The 23,072-nt window shown below is 45.5% G+C and overlaps 4 protein-coding genes across 10 annotated transcripts; 2 read left to right on the top strand and 2 right to left on the bottom strand.

Moving 5' to 3' along the window:
* Window positions 1-706: 706 nt before the first annotated feature.
* On the top strand, window positions 707-2,784 carry LOC6041312 (coiled-coil domain-containing protein 47). The gene is made up of 3 exons (XM_001850540.2): window positions 707-877; window positions 996-2,235; window positions 2,300-2,784. The coding sequence occupies exons 2-3, from the start codon at window positions 1,015-1,017 to the stop codon at window positions 2,534-2,536; spliced, it is 1,458 nt and encodes a 485-aa protein (XP_001850592.2). The 5' UTR covers window positions 707-877; window positions 996-1,014; the 3' UTR covers window positions 2,537-2,784.
* A 1,598-nt stretch (window positions 2,785-4,382) lies between these two features.
* Window positions 4,383-12,631, bottom strand: LOC6041311 (PI-PLC X domain-containing protein 2). Its single transcript, XM_001850539.2, has 3 exons — window positions 12,457-12,631; window positions 9,834-10,208; window positions 4,383-6,368 (listed from the first exon to the last, which is right to left on the bottom strand). Exons 2-3 carry the CDS (start codon window positions 10,085-10,087, stop codon window positions 5,630-5,632), a joined length of 993 nt encoding a protein of 330 aa, XP_001850591.1. The 5' UTR covers window positions 10,088-10,208; window positions 12,457-12,631; the 3' UTR covers window positions 4,383-5,629.
* On the bottom strand, window positions 10,218-12,445 carry LOC6041310 (early endosome antigen 1). The gene has a single exon (XM_001850538.2). The coding sequence runs from the start codon at window positions 12,378-12,380 to the stop codon at window positions 10,320-10,322; it is 2,061 nt and encodes a 686-aa protein (XP_001850590.2). The 5' UTR covers window positions 12,381-12,445; the 3' UTR covers window positions 10,218-10,319.
* A 2,074-nt stretch (window positions 12,632-14,705) lies between the features above and the next one.
* On the top strand, window positions 14,706-22,179 carry LOC6041308. Of its 7 annotated transcripts, none has more exons than XM_038253413.1 (14): window positions 14,706-14,858; window positions 14,986-15,037; window positions 15,116-15,309; window positions 15,373-16,413; window positions 16,481-16,618; window positions 16,677-17,138; window positions 17,198-17,309; window positions 17,367-17,632; window positions 17,698-17,889; window positions 18,142-18,183; window positions 18,460-18,658; window positions 20,199-21,014; window positions 21,072-21,247; window positions 21,314-22,179. In XM_038253413.1, the coding sequence occupies exons 3-14, from the start codon at window positions 15,219-15,221 to the stop codon at window positions 21,793-21,795; spliced, it is 4,017 nt and encodes a 1,338-aa protein (XP_038109341.1). In that variant the 5' UTR covers window positions 14,706-14,858; window positions 14,986-15,037; window positions 15,116-15,218; the 3' UTR covers window positions 21,796-22,179. The 7 variants fall into 7 exon arrangements, with proteins under 7 accessions (XP_038109341.1, XP_038109342.1, XP_038109344.1 ...); XM_038253414.1 differs by having other exon boundaries at window positions 14,707-14,881; XM_038253412.1 differs by having other exon boundaries at window positions 14,708-14,858; window positions 14,940-15,037.
* Window positions 22,180-23,072: the final 893 nt, after the last annotated feature.

Raw genomic sequence — 23,072 nt, 5'->3', positions numbered from 1 at the left:
ATGCCCCTGTGCTCTCTTGTACTAAGCTTGCTGGTTTTACTATCTAGTTAGCATAAGACAGCTCAGATGCATCGATATGTAATGCGCCGTTGCATTAGAATGCATTGAAACATCGCAAACGTTAAAGCCAGGCCAGGCCTACTGCGTAAAATTTACCGCAGTATAAACATTTCAGACTAGGGACCCGTTATCGGACCATGCGTGTTTCGATCAGGAATATCACATTCAAGCATGCAAAAGAATTATCACTTACCTAAAACGTATCAGCATGGCTGAATGAATAGCTGAGTTGAATTCACCTGAAAAAAAAAAGAAGAATATTTACATTAATTTTATTGCAAACAACGAAATATTATCGCGGGCGACAATAATTAGATTTCACGCGCGTTGATATGGCCGCAGAAGAATGGTCGCATGACAGACCCAGAACAATTTTTTGGATGGAGCTAGGGGGGTGCCACTTAGGTTCTAGGGATGGTGTCAAAGTTTGCCATGTTTTTGCTGACTTTTTGGAAAATATTCAAAACGAACCAAGTTGACAGCCTGATTTTTACACCGCGGTAGTTCGGCGGCTGTAACCTCCAGCCACTCCAGTACTCATCAAACATGTCATGACTTGCTTAGTTCTTCCCAGTTTTGCACAGCCAACTGGGTACTAAACTACGTCACGTGGTCTAAAGTGAAATGTCATCATCTGACTGTCATTTCCCAGTGAGACATCGTTAAGTGAGGGCGAATCGATAAGACTTTCTGTCCATTGAGCAGGCACCAGCCTCATATCCAATTGGTTAAATCTTTTAATGGAACTTTAAGTGTTTTAACGAGTCTTGAAACTTGTGAAAAAGCACTCCAAAGTGTAGTGCAACTGTTCCTCGAGGTGAGTAATGTTTCGTATGCCGGCTGTATATTCAAAATACTCGGCGAAATTTGTTCCAAATAAGGAGCTATCATGACACTGCTTCAATTCAGATTTTTTTTTTCTCTCTTCTCCCAAGGTTCCCCCAAATCGAGGACATGCGATTGCACGTAACGCTACTGGCGGTGGCGGTCTCGTGCCTTCTGGCGCAGACGACCTGGGCTGCCGCGGACAATTTCGAGGACAATGACTTTGCCGAGTTTGAAGACTTTGACGACGATGAGTTTGTCGTGGGAAATGCAGCTGGCGGGGCAGCTAATCAGCATCAGCAGCAGCAACAGCAGCAAGAAGGGGCGCCAGCGGTGAACACGCCGGAGGATGACGGGAATGATTTCGCGGAGATTGATGGAAATGACGAGGATGAAGCTGTGGTTGAGGATGAAGAGAACGAATTTGAGCACTTCCAGGACGAGGAAGAGTTTGAAGGATTCGCCGGTACAGCGGCCGAACAGGATGAGATCAAACTGAGCGACGCTAAGAAGACGGAACCGAAGCTTACGATGGCCAAAGTGCCGATGCACTTCCGAACCCACTGGGATTCGTACTGGATGGAGATGCTGATGTTGGCCGGACTGCTGGCGTACTTTGCCAACTACTTGTTCGGAAACAAGAAGAACTCTTCGTTGGCCAGTCTGTGGCTGTCGACCCACAAGAGCCTGCTGGAGGATAACTTTGTTCTGGTCGGAGACGACGGAAAGAAGGAAACCGAGGGATCGACCCTGAGCTTCATCAAGGAGAGCGAAAGTGTCTACACGCTGTGGTGCAGCGGGCGAACCTGCTGCGAGGGAATGCTGGTCGAACTGAAGATGATCAAGCGCCAGGATCTGGTGTCGCTGATTGCCGGAATCATGAAACCGGTCCAGGACCAGTTGCATATCAAGGTGGAAATGTCTCAGGATGCTATGGACAATTTTGTCTTCTGCGTGGCCACCAGAAAGCAGGCTGCCAAGATGTTCAAAGAAATGAACGATCTGAACAAGTTTTGCACACTAGTCAACAAAGCCGATGAAAAGTACAACTGTCCCGGTTATTCCTTGTTATCGGAGATTGCGGAAGCATCTTCCAGTCTGTTAGATAGTAGATTAGTAGCAGCTTTAAATAAGTTTTCACACCTGATCGAGTACATCCACGTTTCGGACCAGTACAGTGGCCCCATCCAGCAGGAGGACCCGAACACACTAAAGCAGCCGGAAGTTAAGCGCATTTTACACTGTGGATTCAACATGCCAGCCAAGTTGGACATGGAAGAGATGAAGCCACTCTTAGTTCTCGTATTATATCTGATGGAACGCGTTAGGCGATTCCGTTTATCCAAAGAAGTAAGTCCATACTAATACTCATACCAACACTTTACTAACGATATCTATATTCCATTCCTACCAGGGTAAAGCAAAGTCTGACAAAAACCGTGCCCGCGTCGAGGAGGAATTTATGAAGAATACTCATGCGGCCCGTGCCGAGGCTGCCGCACAACGTCGCGAGGAGAAGCGCAAGGCGGAAAAGGAGAAGGTCCTGGCCAACGAAGATCCGGAAAAGCAGCGCCGCTGGGAGGAGAAGGAACGCAAGCGGCTGGAGAAGAAGCGCCCCAAGATGAAGCAGCTGTCCATCAAGGCGCTGTAAAAGCTTCTCCTTCATCAAATTAATGGTCACTTGTGGAACGTTACAGTTTCACGGGGACAAACAAGCGTAATTTTACCAGCAGAATTAACACTCAATTCATTTGAAGCAGACGCGCATCATCCACCATCGAACAATCAATCCTGTCTCCCTAATCATTACGACGTGCTAAAAATTACGGTGTAGAGTTTTCGGGATATGTTTGTTCCTTTTAGAGAGCAATCGTAGGAAATAAATCGATTAGACTCAAATATTCTTCCAGTTGTCGGAAAATATAAGAACCGCCCTACCGTCCTACTACAGAGAATTGCTTTTCTAGTACGGATTAGCCAAAACATCAAATGTTTTGAGCAATGTAGAACTTTTAACCACTCTAGTGGCTCCCCGTTTAGTATTGATCTCTATGACACATAATCGAAATCGAGTTGGATCCAAACTGTCATCACTGTTTCGACGATTTTTTGCAATCTTTCTTCACCCGACTGAGGCGCGTTTGTTTGTGTATGTTTTGAGCTTTTCATCGCTTGCATTATGACTTTATCGGTTTAGCGACCAGCTGTTAGGTGGCAACCGCGAGCAGCTTGGTGGCAACCGCTAACAACTGCATAACAACGATCATAGGACACCGGCAAGGTGTCACCAGAAATAATTTTCATTCCATTCTCAAACCTCTTTCAATAAAGATTGTTTTATTAAAAGCTCCGCCTTTTAGGTTGTGAGCCCAGGTCACGTTTTGCACTGAAGAAGTTTTTCCCAAGAAATTCCGAAGATGGCTGAGGAGAAAATCTGGCTGCTAGACGGGACGAACTACGGAAATTGGAAATTCCGGATGGAGGTCCTGCTTGAGGACAAGGGCCTTCTGCACTGTGTTAAGGCGCCCTTGCACCTGGCGGGACTGGCGGAGTTGGAATCGGACTCGGCGAACGAGAAGCAAAGGAAGCGAACGCTGCGGGTGGAACGGGTGGCCAAGGATCGAAGCTGCCGGAATCTACTGGTCAAATGGATCGGATCGGACGAGAAACCTGCTGTGGTTGAACCGGTTTAGGAAGAGCCTGTGTCTGCTGTTCCAGATGGCGATAGTGTCGTGGAGCTTTTCGCTGGTCTATCAGAGCTACAACACGTCGTTGCAGAGCTGACGGAAGACCAGGACGAGGCCGTGGAGGATTCGTCTGGACGACAGCCGGTCGTTACTGGGCTGACGGAAGACGAGGGCGAGGAGGAACATTCCGGCGCGAGGAGGAACATTCGAGGCGCAACGAACGGGAGCGCAGAACCCCGGGTAGGTTCCCTGACCATTGTACACAGTTTTGCAGAAGAACTGTTGGTGGACGTATTACAGATTCCACCAAGGACGTCTTGATTGTCTACGCACGGAACACTGAAGCAGTCGTGAAGAACCTGGCGTCGACGATTGAAGTTTTGAAGCGGAGTAATGACTTCAACCTTTCGAAGAATGGCATCAACAGTGAGTTGGAGTCAAGCGAGGCGAGGTCTACAACGTGGACCGGCAGCCCATCAAGAAGGCGATCCATGTGCCGACGAGTACGCGGACAGTTCAAAGCGCTCCGGACCAAGCTCGGACTCCGCGATTGAGCGGGGGTGTTAGGTGGCAACCGCTAACAACTGCATAACAACGATCATAAGGACACCGGCAAGGTGTCACCAGAAATAATTTTCATTCCATTCTCAAACCTCTTTCAATAAAGATTGTTTTATTAAATGCTCCGCCTTTTACCAGCAACTAAACTTGTGCCACTAGTGTCAGCGTCCACTTCTTCGAGGCCACTCCCCTTTTTCAAGGCTTTCGGTAGTTTTAGTCTGAAAAAAGAGAGGAAAAAAACGACACGCGTGATGATACGTGATGGGTAGTGTGCAGCATTGTTGCATGTTACTCAACTGTCAATTGTTTACAAATCACATTAATTCAACACCAAACTTGATCACAAATGTATCATTTGTACGACAAGAGAACTTTTTTGAATTTTGTTTTGTCTTTTCTTCAATACTCTTACTATATATCTGTTCTATGGTCTAAACAATGTCTAAGGAGCAGTCTGATTGCATCTGATTGTGTGCTTTTCATTTATGTACGTGATTTTTGTTTTGTTTATTTCTATAAAAAAGACTTCCATTTATATTTATATATATTATTTTGCCCTCAATGATCAACACTTTAAAATCTCAATATCACTTTAAAAACGGTACGACCAAACATGTGTTGTTATATATGTGAATGTATGTATGTGTCTGCGTATGTGCCACCAGGGAACCAGTACGAATTTTTAATCTACTAAATTGCGCGTGCGAGCAAAACTTTAACTAACGTCGTGTGCAATATGTTGTCTGTGGGAACTAATTCGAATAAAGATATTTGCTAAAAGACTAGGCTGTGATGAGTTCGTAAAGAGAATGTCATATTGCAAGATTTGTCACCTACTTAAGAGTTCCAACTTTTGTCTAGATGGAATGAAGTTTGGAAGCGTCTTTTTTCTTCAACCTGTTGTGTAAATAGAACTAGAGATATATTAGATGTCGTTTGAGATCCCATCAAGAATGTCCAACCGGCAGCGGTAATTGCTCCCCCTCGATTGTTTCGGTGGATTTTTGATTCTAGCTTTACAGCAACAAAGGACAAGTGAGCTTTTGGCTGGCCGATGAACGCTTAAGTACTATTCAGATAAAGTTTAATGCTAGCGCACTATTTGTTTTTGTATACAGAGTTCTACCGTAGGTATGTGTAAAATATGTGTGTATAAATGTTGTACAAACGCCAATAACTATTCGATAGAGCGATGATTCTACCATCACAGAGACACTCACATCAAAGGTAATGTATAAACCTCTTTCTCCCTCGCTTCTGTTAGTTCTAGTTCTGCGGTTAAGTGGAAAGTGAAGACCTAGCTAAGATTGTTTTCAGTTCAGTGTAACATTATTTTTTTCTTTGTAAGATTTGGTTCGAATATTACCCACATTCTCTACAGGAAACCGTAACAATACCATGGATCACCCTCAAATGACGTTGCATTCTCTCGATTGTCTCACTTTAGCTTTACTCCCACAAATGGCACGTCATCCAGCAACGATCCCGCCCCGTACTTAATCGACGCTCTTCCGGGAGGGCGAACTCTGGGCACTGGTTGAGCCTTGGTCGAGTATTTTCTTGTTCAACTCCACAACGACTCGGCAAAAATTGCTGTCCTGAATATCGACAAAGTCGGCTAAGAATACGTTCGACTTGGGTTTCTCGTCGGGACCAAACGGCCCCGGAACCTGCTGCCGGATCCAGTCCATCAACTTTCGGTCCACCTCTTTGGCACAGGTCGCCCTCAGGGAGGACATAAACCGTGGCACGATAAATCGCACGCTCGGCGTCAGCACGCACTGCGAAACGTGGCCCGCCTCGGGACTACGCTGCGTTAGCGTTTCCTCCAGATATTGGCGCAACTTTTTCACACTTACCTCGTTTGGCCACGGCGTCGGCCAGTCCTGGCTCAGCCAGAACCGGTCGTTCACGCAGGCATCGCTCCGATACACGATCAGGATTTGTTTGCCGTTTCGGGTGGCCGATTCCAGCGTGCAGTCCTTAAGCTGGTTAATGTCCCGGGAGTAGATTTTCTTGTCGAAGATCCGGTTCAGCTCGGCCGACAGCACGCAGTGGTCCGTCGGATTGAACAGATAAAAGTGCTGACAGTCGAGCACCACAAACTCGCGCGGGTGCGTCCGCAGAAAGTCCTTCAACTGGTCCAGCGGTTCGGCAATTTCCTCGCAAAACAGGCCGTGCACAAAGTAGAACTTGTTTTCCGGCCGCTTCATGCAGATCCTCAAATCGAAATATCTGAAAAAGAAATCGTGGTTGATAACTACGAAATTATCCATGCAATTGTTATCCCACGGAAAAACGAGAATGTTAGCTGTCACCAGGCGGCAGGCCACAAAAACAGCTATAAGTCGCATGACAAACAACTTTTGCAAGAGAGAGAGACAGCAGATTCTGTTGCAAACAAGCCAACTTCTGTGGCACTCAGAGGTGTGAATGTGTTAGGAAATGTTCGACTAGAAAGGCTTAAGTAAACATCAACTGACGTGAGCAGGATAGACTCTTTGTTTTCACTTCGCACTTGTTTCAAAATTCAGAGAATTTGCCAACAAATTGAGCACTTCCCTAACACCGACGGGAAGATCAAGTACCAAGAGTGCATAAATTTGTCAACTGAAAATGCGCTTCCATAACACGTTTCGGGTTTTGTCACGGCATAATTACTTTGACTTTTATTTAAGTTTACAGCGTTCTAAAGCATTACATTTGCTTGTTATCTGCGAAGTTGTGTGCTGAAGACGCTCTGATTTTTCATTTCGTGATCAGCAGATGGAAACGCGACATATGGCGACAAAGCGGCGTCTGTGCGAAAGCCGCTTCTATGTTTGATGTGGAGACGCGGGCCATGTCCAAGCAACGACGATTTTGATTCGATTCCGATAAGCAACGCAAAACTGTACCCAAATTTAGGAGAAGGGCCAAAAGCATGTGCGTGGATTCATTGTGTTGATTACAGTAGTTGTTCGGTAACTGGGCGTTGTTTAACTGGGCTGCTTTTTAACTGTGCGCTCGATAACTGGGCCGTAGCCCAGTTAAAAAGCAGACAAACGTCAAAAAACCAAAACAAACCAAAATGACCGAGGGGTTAATGGATTCAAAAGTACGTTCAATAAATAGTAAAAAAAAATCAAACTTTTATTTCATTTCAAGTCACAATTCAAGCAAAACATTATAAAAGGTCCTAAGTCAAAAATGTAAACAAACGGGATTTTCACTGCAAACGATGCATTTAGCCGAAAACTATCACTACATTTCGAGAAAAGTATAAAAAGTTGATTTTTATGTGAAAAAAATCCAGTATTGCAAAAGGCCAAAGTTTATCACATTTTGTTTGTTTTCAATTTCCTCATAGACCCTTGGCATCAAACGGCCAATATGGAAACTGATTTGTTTTGTTTTGAAATCGTGTTAGGTCCAGGGACCAACACAGTGTCATTTCAAAACAAAAATAGAAACAAAGTATGGCCCTTTGTTTCAAATTAGTGGAATAGAACGACGAACGGTCCGAGCAGTCCGCTTGAAAGTCCAGCCGGTCCTGCGGGACTGGCAGGGCGTGTCTCGGCTTTGTCCACCGGCGGAAGTAGCAGGGGATGTAAAAATGTTGGCGGTAGAAGTAGGCGTCCGGGTGGTGATCACAGCATCAATTCTCGGTACGGACAGTGCCGAAAATTACACCCCAATAAATCTCGGATCCAAAAACCCAGCAGAACCACAATTCAGACGGTCTCTGCTTTATCAACTACTTCATGGAAAAAAACGGCAACCGCACTTCGTCGACGGACGTCACCAGCAATCCCAATTCGGCAACAACGACGTGTAACAACAAGCCAGCCAACAAATAAATACGCCGGGGATCAGTCCAGCCGACAACTTCCGGAACAACCCGGCAATTGTGTAAACCACCGATGACCGCCACGACGGTAAATACATCACGAGCAGATCCGACGACACGAACGCCAACACTTCGTTCATTTCGTCGCTGGCGCATCGATCCGGAGCGGCTGATAAGTCAGTGTTTGAATGGAGAATATGCTGGCCTCGGACGCGATCCAAAACACAATGCGTGGAGACCGCCAACCGGTGCCAAGACTTACCCCGACAACCCATGTTACGTCGCCGTCCGCGACGTCTCCAATCAACAAATCAACAGTTGAGTTATTCTTCCACAAACATAAATTTGCTCAAAATAAATATTCTCTAGTATTTCAATTTCAACATCCAAAGTTAATCCTAAGGCTTTACACGATCTTTCATACCTAAAATAACACAAAAACCACGTATAAAAACTTCAAAAAACAATTTAAAACACCGAAAAAATGTATTCGATGCAAAAGGCCAAACAGAATAAAGAAATTTGTTTTGGTTAGGGCTGTTTTGGCCACGGTACAAACAAACAAAGCATCAACATAAACAAGCTGTCATCGTGTTTGGCCAGGGGCCAAAATGGAAAGTGAAACTTTCCCAGTTTTCAAAGGAACTAAAGTGCAAAGGGCCAAAGCATATCTCGTGGAATCAAAACTTTCTGACGGGGCCTATGAAACTTTTTCATCAATATTCTCGATTATAATATATTTATTGGAAATTTTGACCACAAGGCAATACAATAGCAACAGTTTTCCATCCTTTAAGGGAATAAACTTTGAAATTACCCTAGTTTTGTTGAATTGGGATTTGAAAAACTTTTCGCAAATTTCAACTTGATTTTTCTCAATGTTTTGAAAATGGACTTGGAACCTTTTACAATGTTTTGCTTGAATTAAAGAAATATGAAAAGTAAACATCGTAAATAAATTTGATTACCTTTTATTTTTATATTTCATCAGGAAAATATTATGCATCGGTGTTCCCCTCGTTATTTTTCGTTCAGCCCAGTTAGCGAGCAGCATTCGGTGACTGGGCTACGTTCTCAGCCCAGTTACCGAACAACTACTGTATATGCTTTAAAAATCTGTGAATTATTCACCAGGAAGAGAAACAAAAGTTTGGCGTAAAATGTGTCCGAGGAAGAGGCAGCGTACGCCCGCCCTCTTCAACAACTCCATATCCGACATTGACTTTGACGACGCGGTTAGAAGCGGTTGCAATGTCGCCGTCGGAGAACTGGTTCTACGTCCTGGGTGGACTGGATCGGCTGCGTGATTGAACCGCAAAAAATCGATTCAAAATGTCAAACCTCTTACAACACAAGCAAGATTTTGGAATCCTCGCTGAATGGTATTCTACCACGAACACAGAAAACTGCTCTTGAAGAACGCTTTGAGCAATTTGCTTCCATTCCTAGAATTCTTTCCTTACAAGATGAATTGCTTGACAACTTAGCTGAGATAATTTTCAAAACAAACAATAAAAACTCAGTATTAGGTACTTAAAGTTGAAGTCCGTGTTTGGGAAATACTTGAACACTAGTGGAATCAAATGGCATTGAGATGCATGTTTTGCTGGGGCCAAATAAAAAAATGCGGGGCTTTGAAGGCCTGAATTTAGAGTGGTCAAAACTTCAATGCTATATCAAGTTAGTTTTTACGAGGCGAGTTCCATCTAAAATTCAAAGACGGAGCGTCAGCTCCTGTTATGTTAAATCAAGCATATACTAGGGATTTGAACCCAGTACGCCCACCAGAACATGCCCCTGAATCTCTGCCAAAAAGTCATTTTTGTTGAATCCTAGTGTATATGTGTTTGAAATCTGCGATAACAACTCACCTCACGCCACACTTGAGCTGGTCCACAATGTCGTACCGCTGCGTGACAGCCCATCGCTTCACCACGCACGGAATGTACTTGTTGAGCGTGCCCACGACCGGATCGGCATCCGGGGCGACCGGCGCCTTGCTTTTGATCCCGTACGACATGGTGTCGTGCGAGCCCGGAATCGCCAGGTTGATAATGGGCACCGCCTTCAGCTCCGCCGGCATCTTGCCCATCCAGTTCTCCAGATCGTCGCAAAAGTCAGTCATGGTTGGTTTTGTGTTGTGGCAAATTTGCGTTGCGTTTGTGGTTTCGTGTTGTGGCCAATAAAGTTGTAAATCAGCTTTGGTCCCCGTAATTTATGGGTTCGTGATGCCCACCAGCGGGTTTCTGAAATAAACGTCGAATATTTCATCAATCTACAATGCAAACAGACAATAAAGAACGCGCTATCGGAATGATTTATTGTTGTTCAAAGAGAAGTTGCGATAAGAGTTCGGGTCAAGCACGCGAGCCGGAGCCGTATTTGTCGTCTTGCAGACACGTGAGTTGGTGGCGCAGCGATTGAATCTGCATCTGGGCATCGTTGAAGCTCGAAGACAGGACTCCGATTTGGCCTTGCATCTCGCGCAGGGCAGCTTCCCGGTTGCCGATGGTGACGGCGGCGTTGGCACGAGATTTGGCCAGTTCAAGCTCGAGAGCGTTCTTTTGTGCTTGAGCAGCGGCGCGATCCTCCTGGGCTCGGTCCTTGGTTCGGGCGATTATCTTGGCCGTTTCGGCGCGAACATCTTCCACTTCTTTCTGACTGGCCACCAGCTGTTCCTTGATCTGATCGTATTTCTTGCTTTCTTTCTTGATTTCCTCTCGCACCTGTTCCATCTCGACTTTCAGCAGATTGTGCTCCTTTTCCAGTGCCGCATTTTGCGATGCGTGGGCACTTTGCAAGCGAATTTCCAGAGCTTTGGTTTCTTTAACGGATTTCTTCAACTCTTCTAGCAGCTTTTCGTTTGACTTCTTTAGCTCCTTCACTTTCTTCTCCTCGGCCTCCAAAAGCCGCGGAAATGGCGCCAGCTGTCGCATTTTTTCCTGGAATTTGGCCTTTATTCGCGCCACCTCTTCGTTGATCTGCTCCTCGACACGTTGATTAGTAAGATCCCGTTTGGCCATCTCGATGTTTTGCTCCTCAACCTTCTGCTGGGCGGCCAGATACTTGTTCCGATACTCATCCAACTGATCGCCCTGCTCTCTGATTAGCAGCTTAAATTCTTGCTGCTCGTTGAGCAACTCCGAGCAGCGACTTTTGAGCGCTTCAAGCTCCACCTGTTCCGGCGTTTCCGTCTGGCAGTTGCAGCTTTTGGCGAGACGATCCGTGAGCCGTTTGCACTCGTCTGATTTCTTGGCCAGTTCCTTCAGCAGTGTCACGTACTGTTCGTCTCCGGTTTTGCTCGCCGTTGTCATCGAAGGACGTCCGTTTTTGCCCGAGGTTGTCAACGATGGATGTCCGTTACTCTGCGTTGAAGACTCCATGGTCGACGACAGTAACGTACTGCAGCCAATCGGTTCGCCGGTGACGTTGGTGCCAAGTTCCGACCGAATCGCACCCAACGCCGCACCCATCTTCACCAGATTTCGCTCCAGAGCGTCGGTATTTTCCTTGTAAAACTGCAACCGACTGACCATATCCGTTTCGCAGTATCTCGTCGCAGGTCGCGGCGTCTTGTCCAGGATGGCAGTGTTGTCCCGCTGCACCTTCATCACATCCGCCGTCAGCGCCTCAACTCGACTCTGCAGGATCGCAATCACCCGGTCCCGGTTCATCAGTTCCTTCTGCAATCGATCACTTATGTCCTTAGTGGCCGCGGTCAAGTCCACTTGCGAGGTCAGCGACGAAAGCGTCGAGTCAAACGAAAAACGCGGCTCCATCCCGCTTTGATCTGTGCCCAACATCCACGGATTCCGACAGACATCATCGGCGGGACCGGTGCACAAACGAACCGGTTCCCACGGCTGACTCGCGTCCTTCTTTTGCTCCTCAATCAACGTCTTTAGCAGGTTCTTCAACAGGTCGTTCTCCTTGTCCAACCTACTCTTCAAAAACGCCAGCTCCTCCCGATCGGACACGGACTTTGGAGCCATCTCGCTCAGAACCCGGATCTGCTTTTTGGTGTCCTGGATGAACTTGTTCTGTTTGGCCACCTGCTGCCTCATCTTCAACAGCCGTCGATTCGTGGTCGTCTTGGCAGCCACCGTCGGAGCACCCCCTTCCGCAGGACCTTCACCACCCTCACCGGCAGCGGACTTTTCCGGCACCAACTTAATCAAACTGTCCATCAGGCCCAGGATGAGTCCCTCCACGGAAACTGTGCGAGAATTTGGGGAATCCATTTTCGGGTGAAAAATTTTGCGGTTTCGAATTTCGAGTGACGTCCAACCTTGCAAAAAGTTCCAAACAATTTGCTGTTGAGTTGGTAACGGCCTACTACGAGAAATCGCGTGTTTTATCGCACAATGAAACGCGCCTTGCAAAACAACTCTTTCCATTAATTTTGCAATCCGCTTCATCAATGAGCAGGGCCGAGCCCCGCGCCTAAACTTCTGGAACAAAAATTTCGCAATAAAACCACCAAACTGTTCTTACCACTAGTCCTCGAACGTTGCTCGATGCACGGCACAGCCTGGATCAGAATTAAGCACTAAATCATTGCATTTTGAGACTAGAAAATGTACAAATTTAACAATTTTTCACACCAAGAAGCGAAAAATCACGGCCATCCGAGCAAAAATTTTGTGGTTTGAAAACTTTTGACGTGCGATTGACACAAGGGGGCGCACGACACGAAAGGTGAGGCAAATTTGTACGCGCGTGTGTGTGCAGAACGTAAACATCGCACCAACACATCCGCAAAGGGCTGCAACACTGTGATAAATCGATACAGTGGAAAGCGCAGCCTTCTTTTCTAAACGGCCAAGCCAACTGCGTAAAATTAACCGCGAAGAAGATTCGTTGGAATGGATTGAGTTTGAGCACGAATGTTCAAAAAGAATACAGTTCTGAATCTACAGGGGAGGTTAAGTTAACATTATGATTTATAGACAGACGGATCGAATGAGACCAAAACGGTCTTAATCCGTTCAGCCAGTCCAGAGATAATCGAGTGACCATTTTTCGTATAACATTACTACACACAGACATTTGCTCAGAATATGATTCTGATTCGATATGTGTGTCAAATTAAGAATTTCATTTCTCGAGTGATTTTATAGCCCTTTCTCAGTAAGATGAGGAAGACAAAAACTTTGTCCTAATGGATCCATCGCGTGACCATCGCAGAATCCGAAAGCTTGCTGGCGTGTAAATTTAGAGACACTCATCCTCCGGTGGTCACTATTTCGTTGGACACTTTTTTAGTTTATATCCCGTTGGTTGGTCGAGGTTTAACTAAGAAGTGACGAACTGTCATTTTTTACACGATACTCACACTTACTATCAAACCGAGAGTTTAACTTAAATAATCATTCAGTAGAACAATTTATACAGAGCTAGGTTAGCTCGGTGGTAACATGCAAGTATATTATTCAAAGGAAGTGAGTTTGAATCTCAAGTTTTTGAATTTGTTTTGTGTGGTTCGGTACACAACTTTTTGACGACGATTGAAATAACTTTTTATACAAATAAAGTAGGTAGACTAAATGAAACGGTACAAAAGCAAAAAGAAACCCCAACTAAAATGGAGACGAAATCATATTGCCACCGTTATTTAAAAAAAATCCATGCTTTTCAAGTTCAGGAATTGGGTACTAAAGCCCTGTGTCAATTTTTATGTACAACGGTAAAAAACACGGTTAAAAACCATTTCTGATCTTTTTTTTTTTTCATTTTAACTCAAAAAAAAATTGACAAGACAACATTTTTTCGATGGATCAACTATGGTCCCCTTGGAACGAGCTGTCAAGTAGGAGCTTTTCTGTCAAGAAGGACCGCGAGGTTAATTTTTCAAAATTGATTTAAAAATCCATTTTAAACTCTTTGTGGTCGTACAAAGGGTCATTGTACTCAGAAAAATAAGCTTTATCGCTGTAAACAAAAATATCAGCATTCTAAGCTTCATTTTAGGACCCAATTCGAACTCACTTCCTCTGATTACTAAACCTATTTGTTACTACTAAGCTAGCAGTACTGAATGAGGTCTTATCAAAGGAATATGTTGAAGTTCTGAACTGGGTTCTCGGTTCGTTTCAAAAAGGCCTACTGAACGAATGTTTCTTAGAGACAAGCGTTCGTTCTCAGGGCTGTTATTTTTCGTGTTGCTTTGTGAACTTGAACGAACGGAGAACCCGTTCAAAAGCATGGCTGACTTTAATCCTACATCTCATATCTAGTTGTGTATGCAATGCAACATGCTTTGCGTTACCGGTTTGGACATCGATATAATGGACGTATCAAAAGTACAACATCGAGAAATTAAAAGTGCAACATGGTTATGAAAACTAAACTCAGTTTCCACTTATTTCAATAAAAAAAAAATAAAATAAAATTTGGCTAAAATCAGAATCTTGTACTCAAACATCATACAATGTTTATCACAATCTATCAAGAAATTAAAAAGAGAGATGTGACCCGGTAACATAGGGTGAAACTTCCACAGCTGTCATGGAATACTTCACAGCAGCTTGACAGAAAGTTTAACTCCTTGTTGCACTTTTAATTTCTCGATAGATTGTGGTATATATAGACCACACTCTAGAATTTCAGCTGACATCTTTCCCAAGTGTTTCCAAATCATGTCCGCGATGCTTTTGCGTTCCGTCTTTCGCGCACACGCCTTTCCCATTCACATTTTTTTTTCTCTCTTTTGTTTGACAACGACCCTTTTTAATGATTTGACAGCTGTTTTTGTGAAAATCATTAGCTCTGTCTGGTCTTGGGACTGATTGTGGCCGAATATTTTTGTGCTCTTTTCGCGAGTAAATCCAACATTTTCCGAGTAAATTGTGCTTAATTTGTTAGAGATCGACATCCTCGACAATAATATCGCAAAGGTGCGTGCGAAATCTACGGCCAGGTTGGAAAATTTGCCATTTTCGTCGCACTTTGAGAAACGGTTCCCTTTTCGTCGTAAGCTTTCTTTTCTCTCTCTCTTTTGATTGGCTGCAACAAAACAACAAGGCTGCCTTGGATTGGAACCAACACAGGCGAATGCCAATAAATAAATATTTTGGTAAGTTTAGTCGGGGCTTTAGCAAATCTCAGTCTAGAGCGAGTGTTTTCTATTTCGCACTTGCACTTCTTGTTTCAGGGTGTTGCAGATGAGTAATCGAACGACGACGACGTTGTTGTTTACGACGACTTGAGAATTTATATTATAAAGGAAGTTAGGCTGCGCCAAGGCCGAAGCCGTCATGGATCCGAAGCAAATTACGGCGCTGGCAAAGTTGCTGAAGGAGAGTGGCGATAAAGTGCTGAATTGCGAGTATAAACTATCGTTATCGGGTAAAAAAATGTTATTAATTGACTGGGGGTGGAATGGGATTAATTTGCATTGTTTTGTTTTAGGGTCGTTGATGCGAGCGCTGAATGATTCGTTCAGTTTGATTGTGGACAAGAATGAGATTCTTCCTCCGCAGGGTTTCCAGGTGGTCAAACCCAACAATGCCAAATCGGACGTGTTCCGAGACCTGCAGTTTATATATGATTTTGTCCAGAAGACGGTCATACTGAGTTTGAATCAGTTTATAAACGATGATCCGTACGAATTTGCGGTGGACATTGCCAAGTTTAGAAGCTTACGAAAGTTGGAGATTCAGAAGATTCCGATTAGTCAGGTGATGGGCATTCAGCAGATGCGGTCTCAGCTGGTTGAGATAACGTGCATTCGGAGCATAGCGAATGTGAAGGAGATTATCACCTCGTGCGGAGGCGATAATGGGAACGGCTTCACGTGGAACGAGCTCAAGGCAGCCAACTTTTCGTACAATATGCTGGACCATATTGATAGTTCGCTTGAGTTTACACCGTGGTTGGAGAACCTGAACCTGAGTCACAATCAAATTGTGAGCGCATCAGCAATCAAATGGCTGCCAAATCTGCGCGTGCTAAATCTGAGCTTCAATCGCCTCAGCCATATTCCTTCGTTTCACGTCGACACCATGAAAAAGTTGCAAATTTTTCACATCTCGAACAATTTCATCGAGGATCTGTCCGGAGTTTCGCGTCTGTTGAGCCTCAACGATCTGGACCTTTCCGGGAATTGTATCGTAGATCACACGGCACTCCTCCCGGTCAGCACGCTGTCCTCGCTGTGTTGCCTCAACCTGAAGGACAATCCGCTGGCCTGCCATCCGAAGCACCGGCAGGCGAGTGCTCGATATCTGAACCGGAACACGTCCAACGCGAAATTCGTTCTGGACGACGAACCGTTGACCAAGTACGAAAAAACGCTCACAGGAAACTACGACAGCTATCACGCGATTCTGGTGCCGCGGAGTCCGGGAAGTGTCACGTCCAGCGGGTTCAACACTCCGACGAGAAAGAGCGTCATGAACACGCCAACGGGAAGCATATCTTCGAAGAGTAGCTTCATGCTGGATGTTAGAGGTAAGTGTTTTAAGGTTCTCTTTTTGTTTTTTTTTTTCTTTACTGAAAATTCTACCACTTTTTACAGAAGACATGAGCAGCTCAATCATCAGCCAAAAGAAGATCAAGGTGCGACGTGCAATCATTTCGGAAGACGAACCGTCCGAAAGTAACCAACCAAAAGTGACCAAAGTAGAGTTGACCGCGGCGTCGGCCAATAGTTTAGGTAAGATTGTGCGCTTATTACCTCAATTAGTGCTTACAACAATACTCCCAATCACCAGAAACAAGCCGCGACCATCTGGAGACGAAGAAGCAGCTGGAGAACCTGCGCAAACAGTACGGCAGCGAGTGGCTCCAGAGCCAGGCCGGCGACATGGTCAAGAACGTGATCGGCTTCGACCCGTCCACGGAGAAGGAGTTTGAGAGTGTGATGCACTACGAAAGTGACAGCAAACGCTCCGCGACGACGGCCCCCATCGATACGAACCACTTTGACCAGTCCGGAGGGGACGCGATGATGATGACGTCCACGCCCGTTGATCGGGACGGTTCGACGTTGATGGAGTCGATCGAGTCGCCGATTAGGCGTGGGAAACGGTCGGACAATGAGGCAAACGAGTCCGATTTTAAGAGTGTGCTTAGCGATTCAAACTACTTGTCGGTGACGGGGACGACCGTTGAAAACACCAAAAACTCGCTGGATCTGACCAATATCTATGGGAATGCGGCGGAGGTTGAGACAGGTGAGAATTATTTTGTTTGATGGAAAGGACGACTTTAACTTTTTTTTTTAAATTTTCAGAATCGGAAGTGGAGGAAGATGAGCGTTGCTACATGGTGAAAATCAAAGAAAGTCCGACAGAGTTCTGCCTAATAGTTTCGGAAGCGAGCATTCGGGAAAAGGACAACGGAAAGTGAGTTTTTTTTTATTTACCAACGTCCAACACACTTCCTACCGTTCACTCTTCCAGGACGAAGACCCGCTGGGGCATCAAAACGCTGCAGGCGTGCGAGCGGCCCACGTCCACGACCATAATCCTGCTGTTCGACACGATCAAGCGGGACAAAAAGTCGCGGACGTACGAGGCGGACGAGCTGACCTGCCAGGAGCTGGAACACTACCTGCGGGACATCCTCTCGAAGCGTCCGCTATCGGAGATGAACCAGAAGCTGTACAAGTGCGTGGTTTGCAACGCGACGTTCTCCCGTGAGGTCAACCAGAACAAGTCGATGGACGGTGAGCGCGGTTGTTGTTGAGGCGGGGTGAAGTGGGGGTGTTGAAACGTCTTGGTTTGTTTGCAGATCTTCAGTGTCCGGAGTGCCAGGGAGGGTATTGCATCGAGATCAAGGAATCGCCGAGCAAACAGGTGCTGGAGAGTGATTTGAACGTCAGAACGGTGGTTCCGGAAGCTGATACGACTGCGGACGAGTCGGTTCCGGGAACGTCCGGACTGGGGGCGACGTTGAACCAGAGTGGATCGAAGAACAGCATTGGTAAGTTTGAATTTTTTTGGAATTTGAAAGGTCCGTAGCTAACTAGAGTGCTAGTAGTGGAACGCCGAACTAGAACTTCTTCCCCAGCAGAAGTTCCAGTTCGCTAGAGATCGGTAGAATGTGTCTGTGTAGGTCCAACCCTTTAGAACCGTAGCGATTGAAACAAACTAACTAAACACTAATCGTGAACGCTTCTTCGTCTGGTTTTATCTACTTTGTTTCGGTTTGAACTAAACGTTAACAAATCAACAGTACTGCCGGTAGCATGGAAGTCACCGGTGAAGAACAAACCGAGTAAGATGCTTGTTTTGATTTTTCTTTTCTTTTGAAACAGAGTAGAATCAATATTCAAATTAGAAGAATGTAATTGGTTGTAGGTGATTGTAAGTTGTCCAAAGTGCTTGAATATCTTTCTGCTCTTGTTGCGTGTTGTGGTATTGTGGTCAAAGAATCGGAAGTTTAAACTAGATTATCTCACACAAGGTTTAAACTCCCAGTTCTGAAAGTGTTGTCTCGATCCGGCAAACTTACCAACAAATCATTAAACCAAACAAAAATCTTCACCCACAGGATCGGCCAACTCGCTGAACGACTCATCGTCTTGCTCGCGGATTTCCGAACCGACGAGTTCGTGCGATTCGAACCAGAGTGTGGCGGGAAGTACCAACTCGGAGCGCGATCGGGACGTCGATCTGCAGCTGGGCAACGAGAGCGACATCGAGATACTGAGCAATCCTAGTCAAAGCAGCATCGAGGTGCTGGATCGGGGGTGAGTAAATTCCAAGAATTACGAAGAGCTAAGGTTTGAGTACATCGAGCGGATTAACGAGGGCACGCCCACGGGCAACTCGAACGAGCAATGGGGAGCCCTCCCGAGCATCGTCAACACAACGGCTACCGAAGTGATCGGCACGACCAGAGGTCGCAAACCCAAAGGGTGGTTCGATGCGGAGTGCCAGTGAGTAAAGGACGGGAAGAATGAGGCAAGGAAACGTATGCTGGTTAAGGGTACGCGCCGAAACTGTGACGGTAAAGTGAGTTGCGAAGAGCTGAGAAACGAACGCAAGGGGAAGATAATCTGTTGACAGATATAAGACAGCGGTAGCGGCCAGGTGGATGGTGCTCTTTCAACAGCTGTGTAAGACACGAGAGAGAATCATCGAAGTCGAGGACAGGGTACACGTTGAGGAAGATGGAATAGCTGTGAACCCGCCTACGTTGGTGCAAGTAGCTAAGGCTGTTAAGGAGATAATTTGCGGGAAAGGGCGGACTTCCGGTCGAACTTTTCAAGCACAGGAGTAAGCGGATGACCGAGATTCTGCACCAAATCATTCTACACGTTTGGTACGAAGAACAGCTTCCAATCGACTGGTTAGACGGGCTCGTCACCCCAATCTTCAAGAAGGGACAAAGACTCGATTCCTCAACTTAGTGTACAAAGTACGCTCGCGCATTTCTGTGGAGCAAGCTGAGATCGATGACCGAGACTTTTGTTACCAGTGCGGTTTTCGAGCGATCCTCGACATATACCGAGAGTACAACCTGCAAACACACCATTTGTTTATCGATTTCAAGGTGGGGTACGATTCAGTCAAATGAAACAAACTTTGGAAAAAAAATCTAGAACACTGCCTTCCGGCGTAGTTAATTTGACTGATTCGTGCCGCGCTCGACGGAGCTAAATCAAGCGTTCAAATAGGTAACGAAACATCTGAAGCTTTTGTAACGTTGCGTTGGAGGAAGATGCTCGAAGGTCAGGCGTGCAAAGAAACGGAACACTCATCACCAAATCGCACAAGCAGCTTGGATACGCTGACGATGCTGTGTTCTTTCCGTTCAAGCGGGAACCTTCGAAGATCGGACTGGCCATCATCAACACTACCAAGACCAAGTATTTTACTGCTGGTAAGGTGTTTCGGAGGTGGTAATACATGGGGAAAGATACGCGGTGGTGGATGAATTTGTATATCTTGGTACAGTGATAGTAACCTGCGACAACGATGCTGCAAACAGGGCGCTCTACGGTCTTCGTAGCCAGCTAATGCCCCACAGCCTAAGAACGTCTACAAAAGTTTTGCTGTACAGGACCTTGATACACCGTGTTGGCTAGCCCGATTTTCAACAAGTTAGCTTCTTCTAGCTTATTCCGAAAAGGTCAACATAATTATTACGAGTCCGAATCCAACATATGGATGAGCAGCCCGGAACCTAGACCGAAGTGGCAGATATTTCAATATGTTTGAACATGCTAGTAGTAAGTCGATAGTGTTAGTTGACTAAATCATATTTCTCCCCAACTCTTCTCACAGCTTCCACCCCAGCCGAAAACACTCGGAGGAACGGCGCAACCTACAACTTCCACCGGACCTGGTCGCCACGGCGCTGGAAAACACCAGTGACGACTTCAAAATCGCATCGTCCACCCTCATCAACCAGGAAACGTCCACCCACGATCTCATTGCGAAGGCCACCGAAAGCTTTGCCAAGGCCGTCAAGCTGGACGATGCCGAAGGAGAACCGGAGGGCAAGGAACCAGCCTCAGCAGCGGCAAAGTCGCCACCTTCGGCAGCGTCGGCCCAAGCACACAAGAAAAACTATCTCACGGCGGCCAACCTAACCGAGAGCAGCTCGTCCGGGTCGGTCACGGACAGCGTCTGCACGGCGTACGAGTCGAACCAAGAGCAAAAGCAGAGTTCGACGTCGGACGAAACAGTCGATAGTGACAAGTCGAAGAAGGGTGACAACGGGCTTAAGACGACCGCGGCGCAGCAATCGCCCGCGGTCAAGGCGGAAACGTCCGTGATCAGCAACATGCTGGGCGGGTTGTTCCAGTCCACCAACATGCTCATGTCCAAAACACCCAAGGCGAACAAGTCGGAAACGTCGCTGAAGCTGAACTTTGAACCCATGCGGTACTCGTACACAGATTACGCCAATGTTGATCATAGGCTGAAGCTGTACCTGTATCAGAACCTGTTTGAGGACGCGAACGAATCGCTCAAGTGGCTCGTTTCGTGCGTCATATTTGACGAGAACAAGCTGGAAGAGTGGCCAACGGGATTCGACGGGCTGTTCATCATGTCCACGACCAAGTTCTACGTCATGAAGAAGACTGCGGCGGAAAAGTGAGTCAAAGTCGAAGTGTTGCCTTGAAAGAGATGCTAATGTTTTTTTCTTTCTAGCGATGATCCTGCCAGCTGGATGAAGAAGCACTTGTCCGGAACAATTGATCGTGTTGGCATCGCTCAGGTGCTACCGTGGAAGATCGGCATGAAGTTTGTGGTGAGCCAAATCGGTGGAGTTCACATAATCTTGCAGGACATTCTGCGGACGGATTGCCTCATGCTGTTCTTTGCAGGTTCGTTACAATCATATCAAGCTCTCCTCTCAATACTAAAACGCCCTCTTACCCCTCCCCTCGTAGACAACCCACTCCCGGAGTACTGCACCCTCGACTATCAACCGTCGGAACTGCTCACCGGTAAGCTGAACAAGGCCACCAAAGGCGAAATGGTCAAAATCCTCATGATCATCAACTTTTGCGACGTGCTGTCCGACGACGTCCTGCAGAGCCTTCAGCTGTCCACGCTCCTGCTGACCGACAATCACCTGTACCTGTCGGCGGACATCAAGTGGCTCAGCGACAGCAGCAAGTACCAGATCGAGCCAAAGTACACCCAGCTGATGACGAATCTGGTCGAGCTGGAGGACATCAACAGTCTGTCGTGTCGGCTCAACTTTATGGACGAACAGGAGGACAAGTACGAAACGTGGCGGATAGATTTCGCCACGGACACCGCCAAAGAGAGCGCCGTCACGACGGTCTGTCACTCGTGGGAGAAGATCTTTGGAGTGCCTTTGATAAGTAGTAAAAGCAACAACAACAACAACAGCAATAACGAATAACAACGGCTGATGCGCGACGGAGGTTCAATTTTGGTTAGATTTTGCGTTGAATCTGGACCGGAGGTCTGGTTGGTAGAATTGAACAATATCTCTAAGAAATTTGCGTGTTTAAGTGGCATGTTGAAAGTTTGTTCGTTCGATCGTAAAGTGATATTAGATCTTACAGAAATCGTGTTTTACCAATTTTTTCGAGTGTTATCATTTGTGTAACAACATATTTATAATATTTTACCATTATATTTTACTGACAATTAGATAGAAGTAGGAAAGATTGTGATCGCTCATAGACAGTCTCAATGTGTTTAACTAAAATGTGTATAGTGATGTAAATTATATGGGCTACCTGATGAATAAAGTTTATCGTATTAAACCGTCGATCAAAAATGTTTTTCCTCTTCCTTCTTGTCACTAAACATTGATAAAACTAAATCCCTAAACAAGACCTTCTCATAGTATCGTCACTTGGAAGGCACGCCAACAGGTAAGTGAGAAATTCGTAATTTTTTGTAAATTACATAGTTGAGGGAGTTGTGTCGCTGAAATCACGGAAAATATGTCCAGAATAACGGTATCTCGTCTCAGAGGGTCACAAAGTATCCGAACCTTATTGTTTGAACACGAACAACATTCCAGATTAACGAATCATCTCTGCGGCATACTTCACGCAGTAGGCCTGGCCGCTCTGACGATTGCAATGTTTCAATACACTGTGAAGCAAAAGAAATGACTCCCAAATTTCAAGCATTGTTTTCGAAATTTCGAAACAAAAAGTATCGCTTTATTAAAGTTAAAGCTAGTAACCGTCTAACATATTTGGCCCTTTTTAAATGTTGCTCCAGAATTCATGACAATGTTTAAACTTTTTCCAAAACTTGTACGTCTTTTATTTATCGGTGGTCCCAAAATTCAAAATTTGTTAAAATACCGCCAGTGGGTTTGACTAAGGGTTAAAAGAAACACCTGTCGCTATTTCTAAATAACAAATCTAGTGTTTTTTTTTAAAAGGTCCTATAAACCAAATTTTCATTTTTCGCTTTTTGGATGTTTTTGAATACCCCTGACACAAGGCGATTCTAAAAACACCCAAAAAGCAAAAAAATAAAATTTGAATTATATGACCTTTAAAAAAAACTCTAGAAATACAAATTGAATGTTTTCAAGCACTTTTAATGTATGATTGCTTTTTGCAATTTCTAAAAAACAAATATTAAAAGGTTGATTTTTGTACAGGTAATTTTTGACCAAAAACATACCTCTATTTTGACAGCTTGCCAAAA

The sequence above is a fragment of the Culex quinquefasciatus genome, chromosome 2, assembly GCF_015732765.1.
Source record: "Culex quinquefasciatus strain JHB chromosome 2, VPISU_Cqui_1.0_pri_paternal, whole genome shotgun sequence".
Classification (NCBI taxonomy): Eukaryota; Metazoa; Arthropoda; class Insecta; order Diptera; family Culicidae; genus Culex; species Culex quinquefasciatus.
This window is presented reverse-complemented; position numbering and strand designations above follow the sequence as displayed.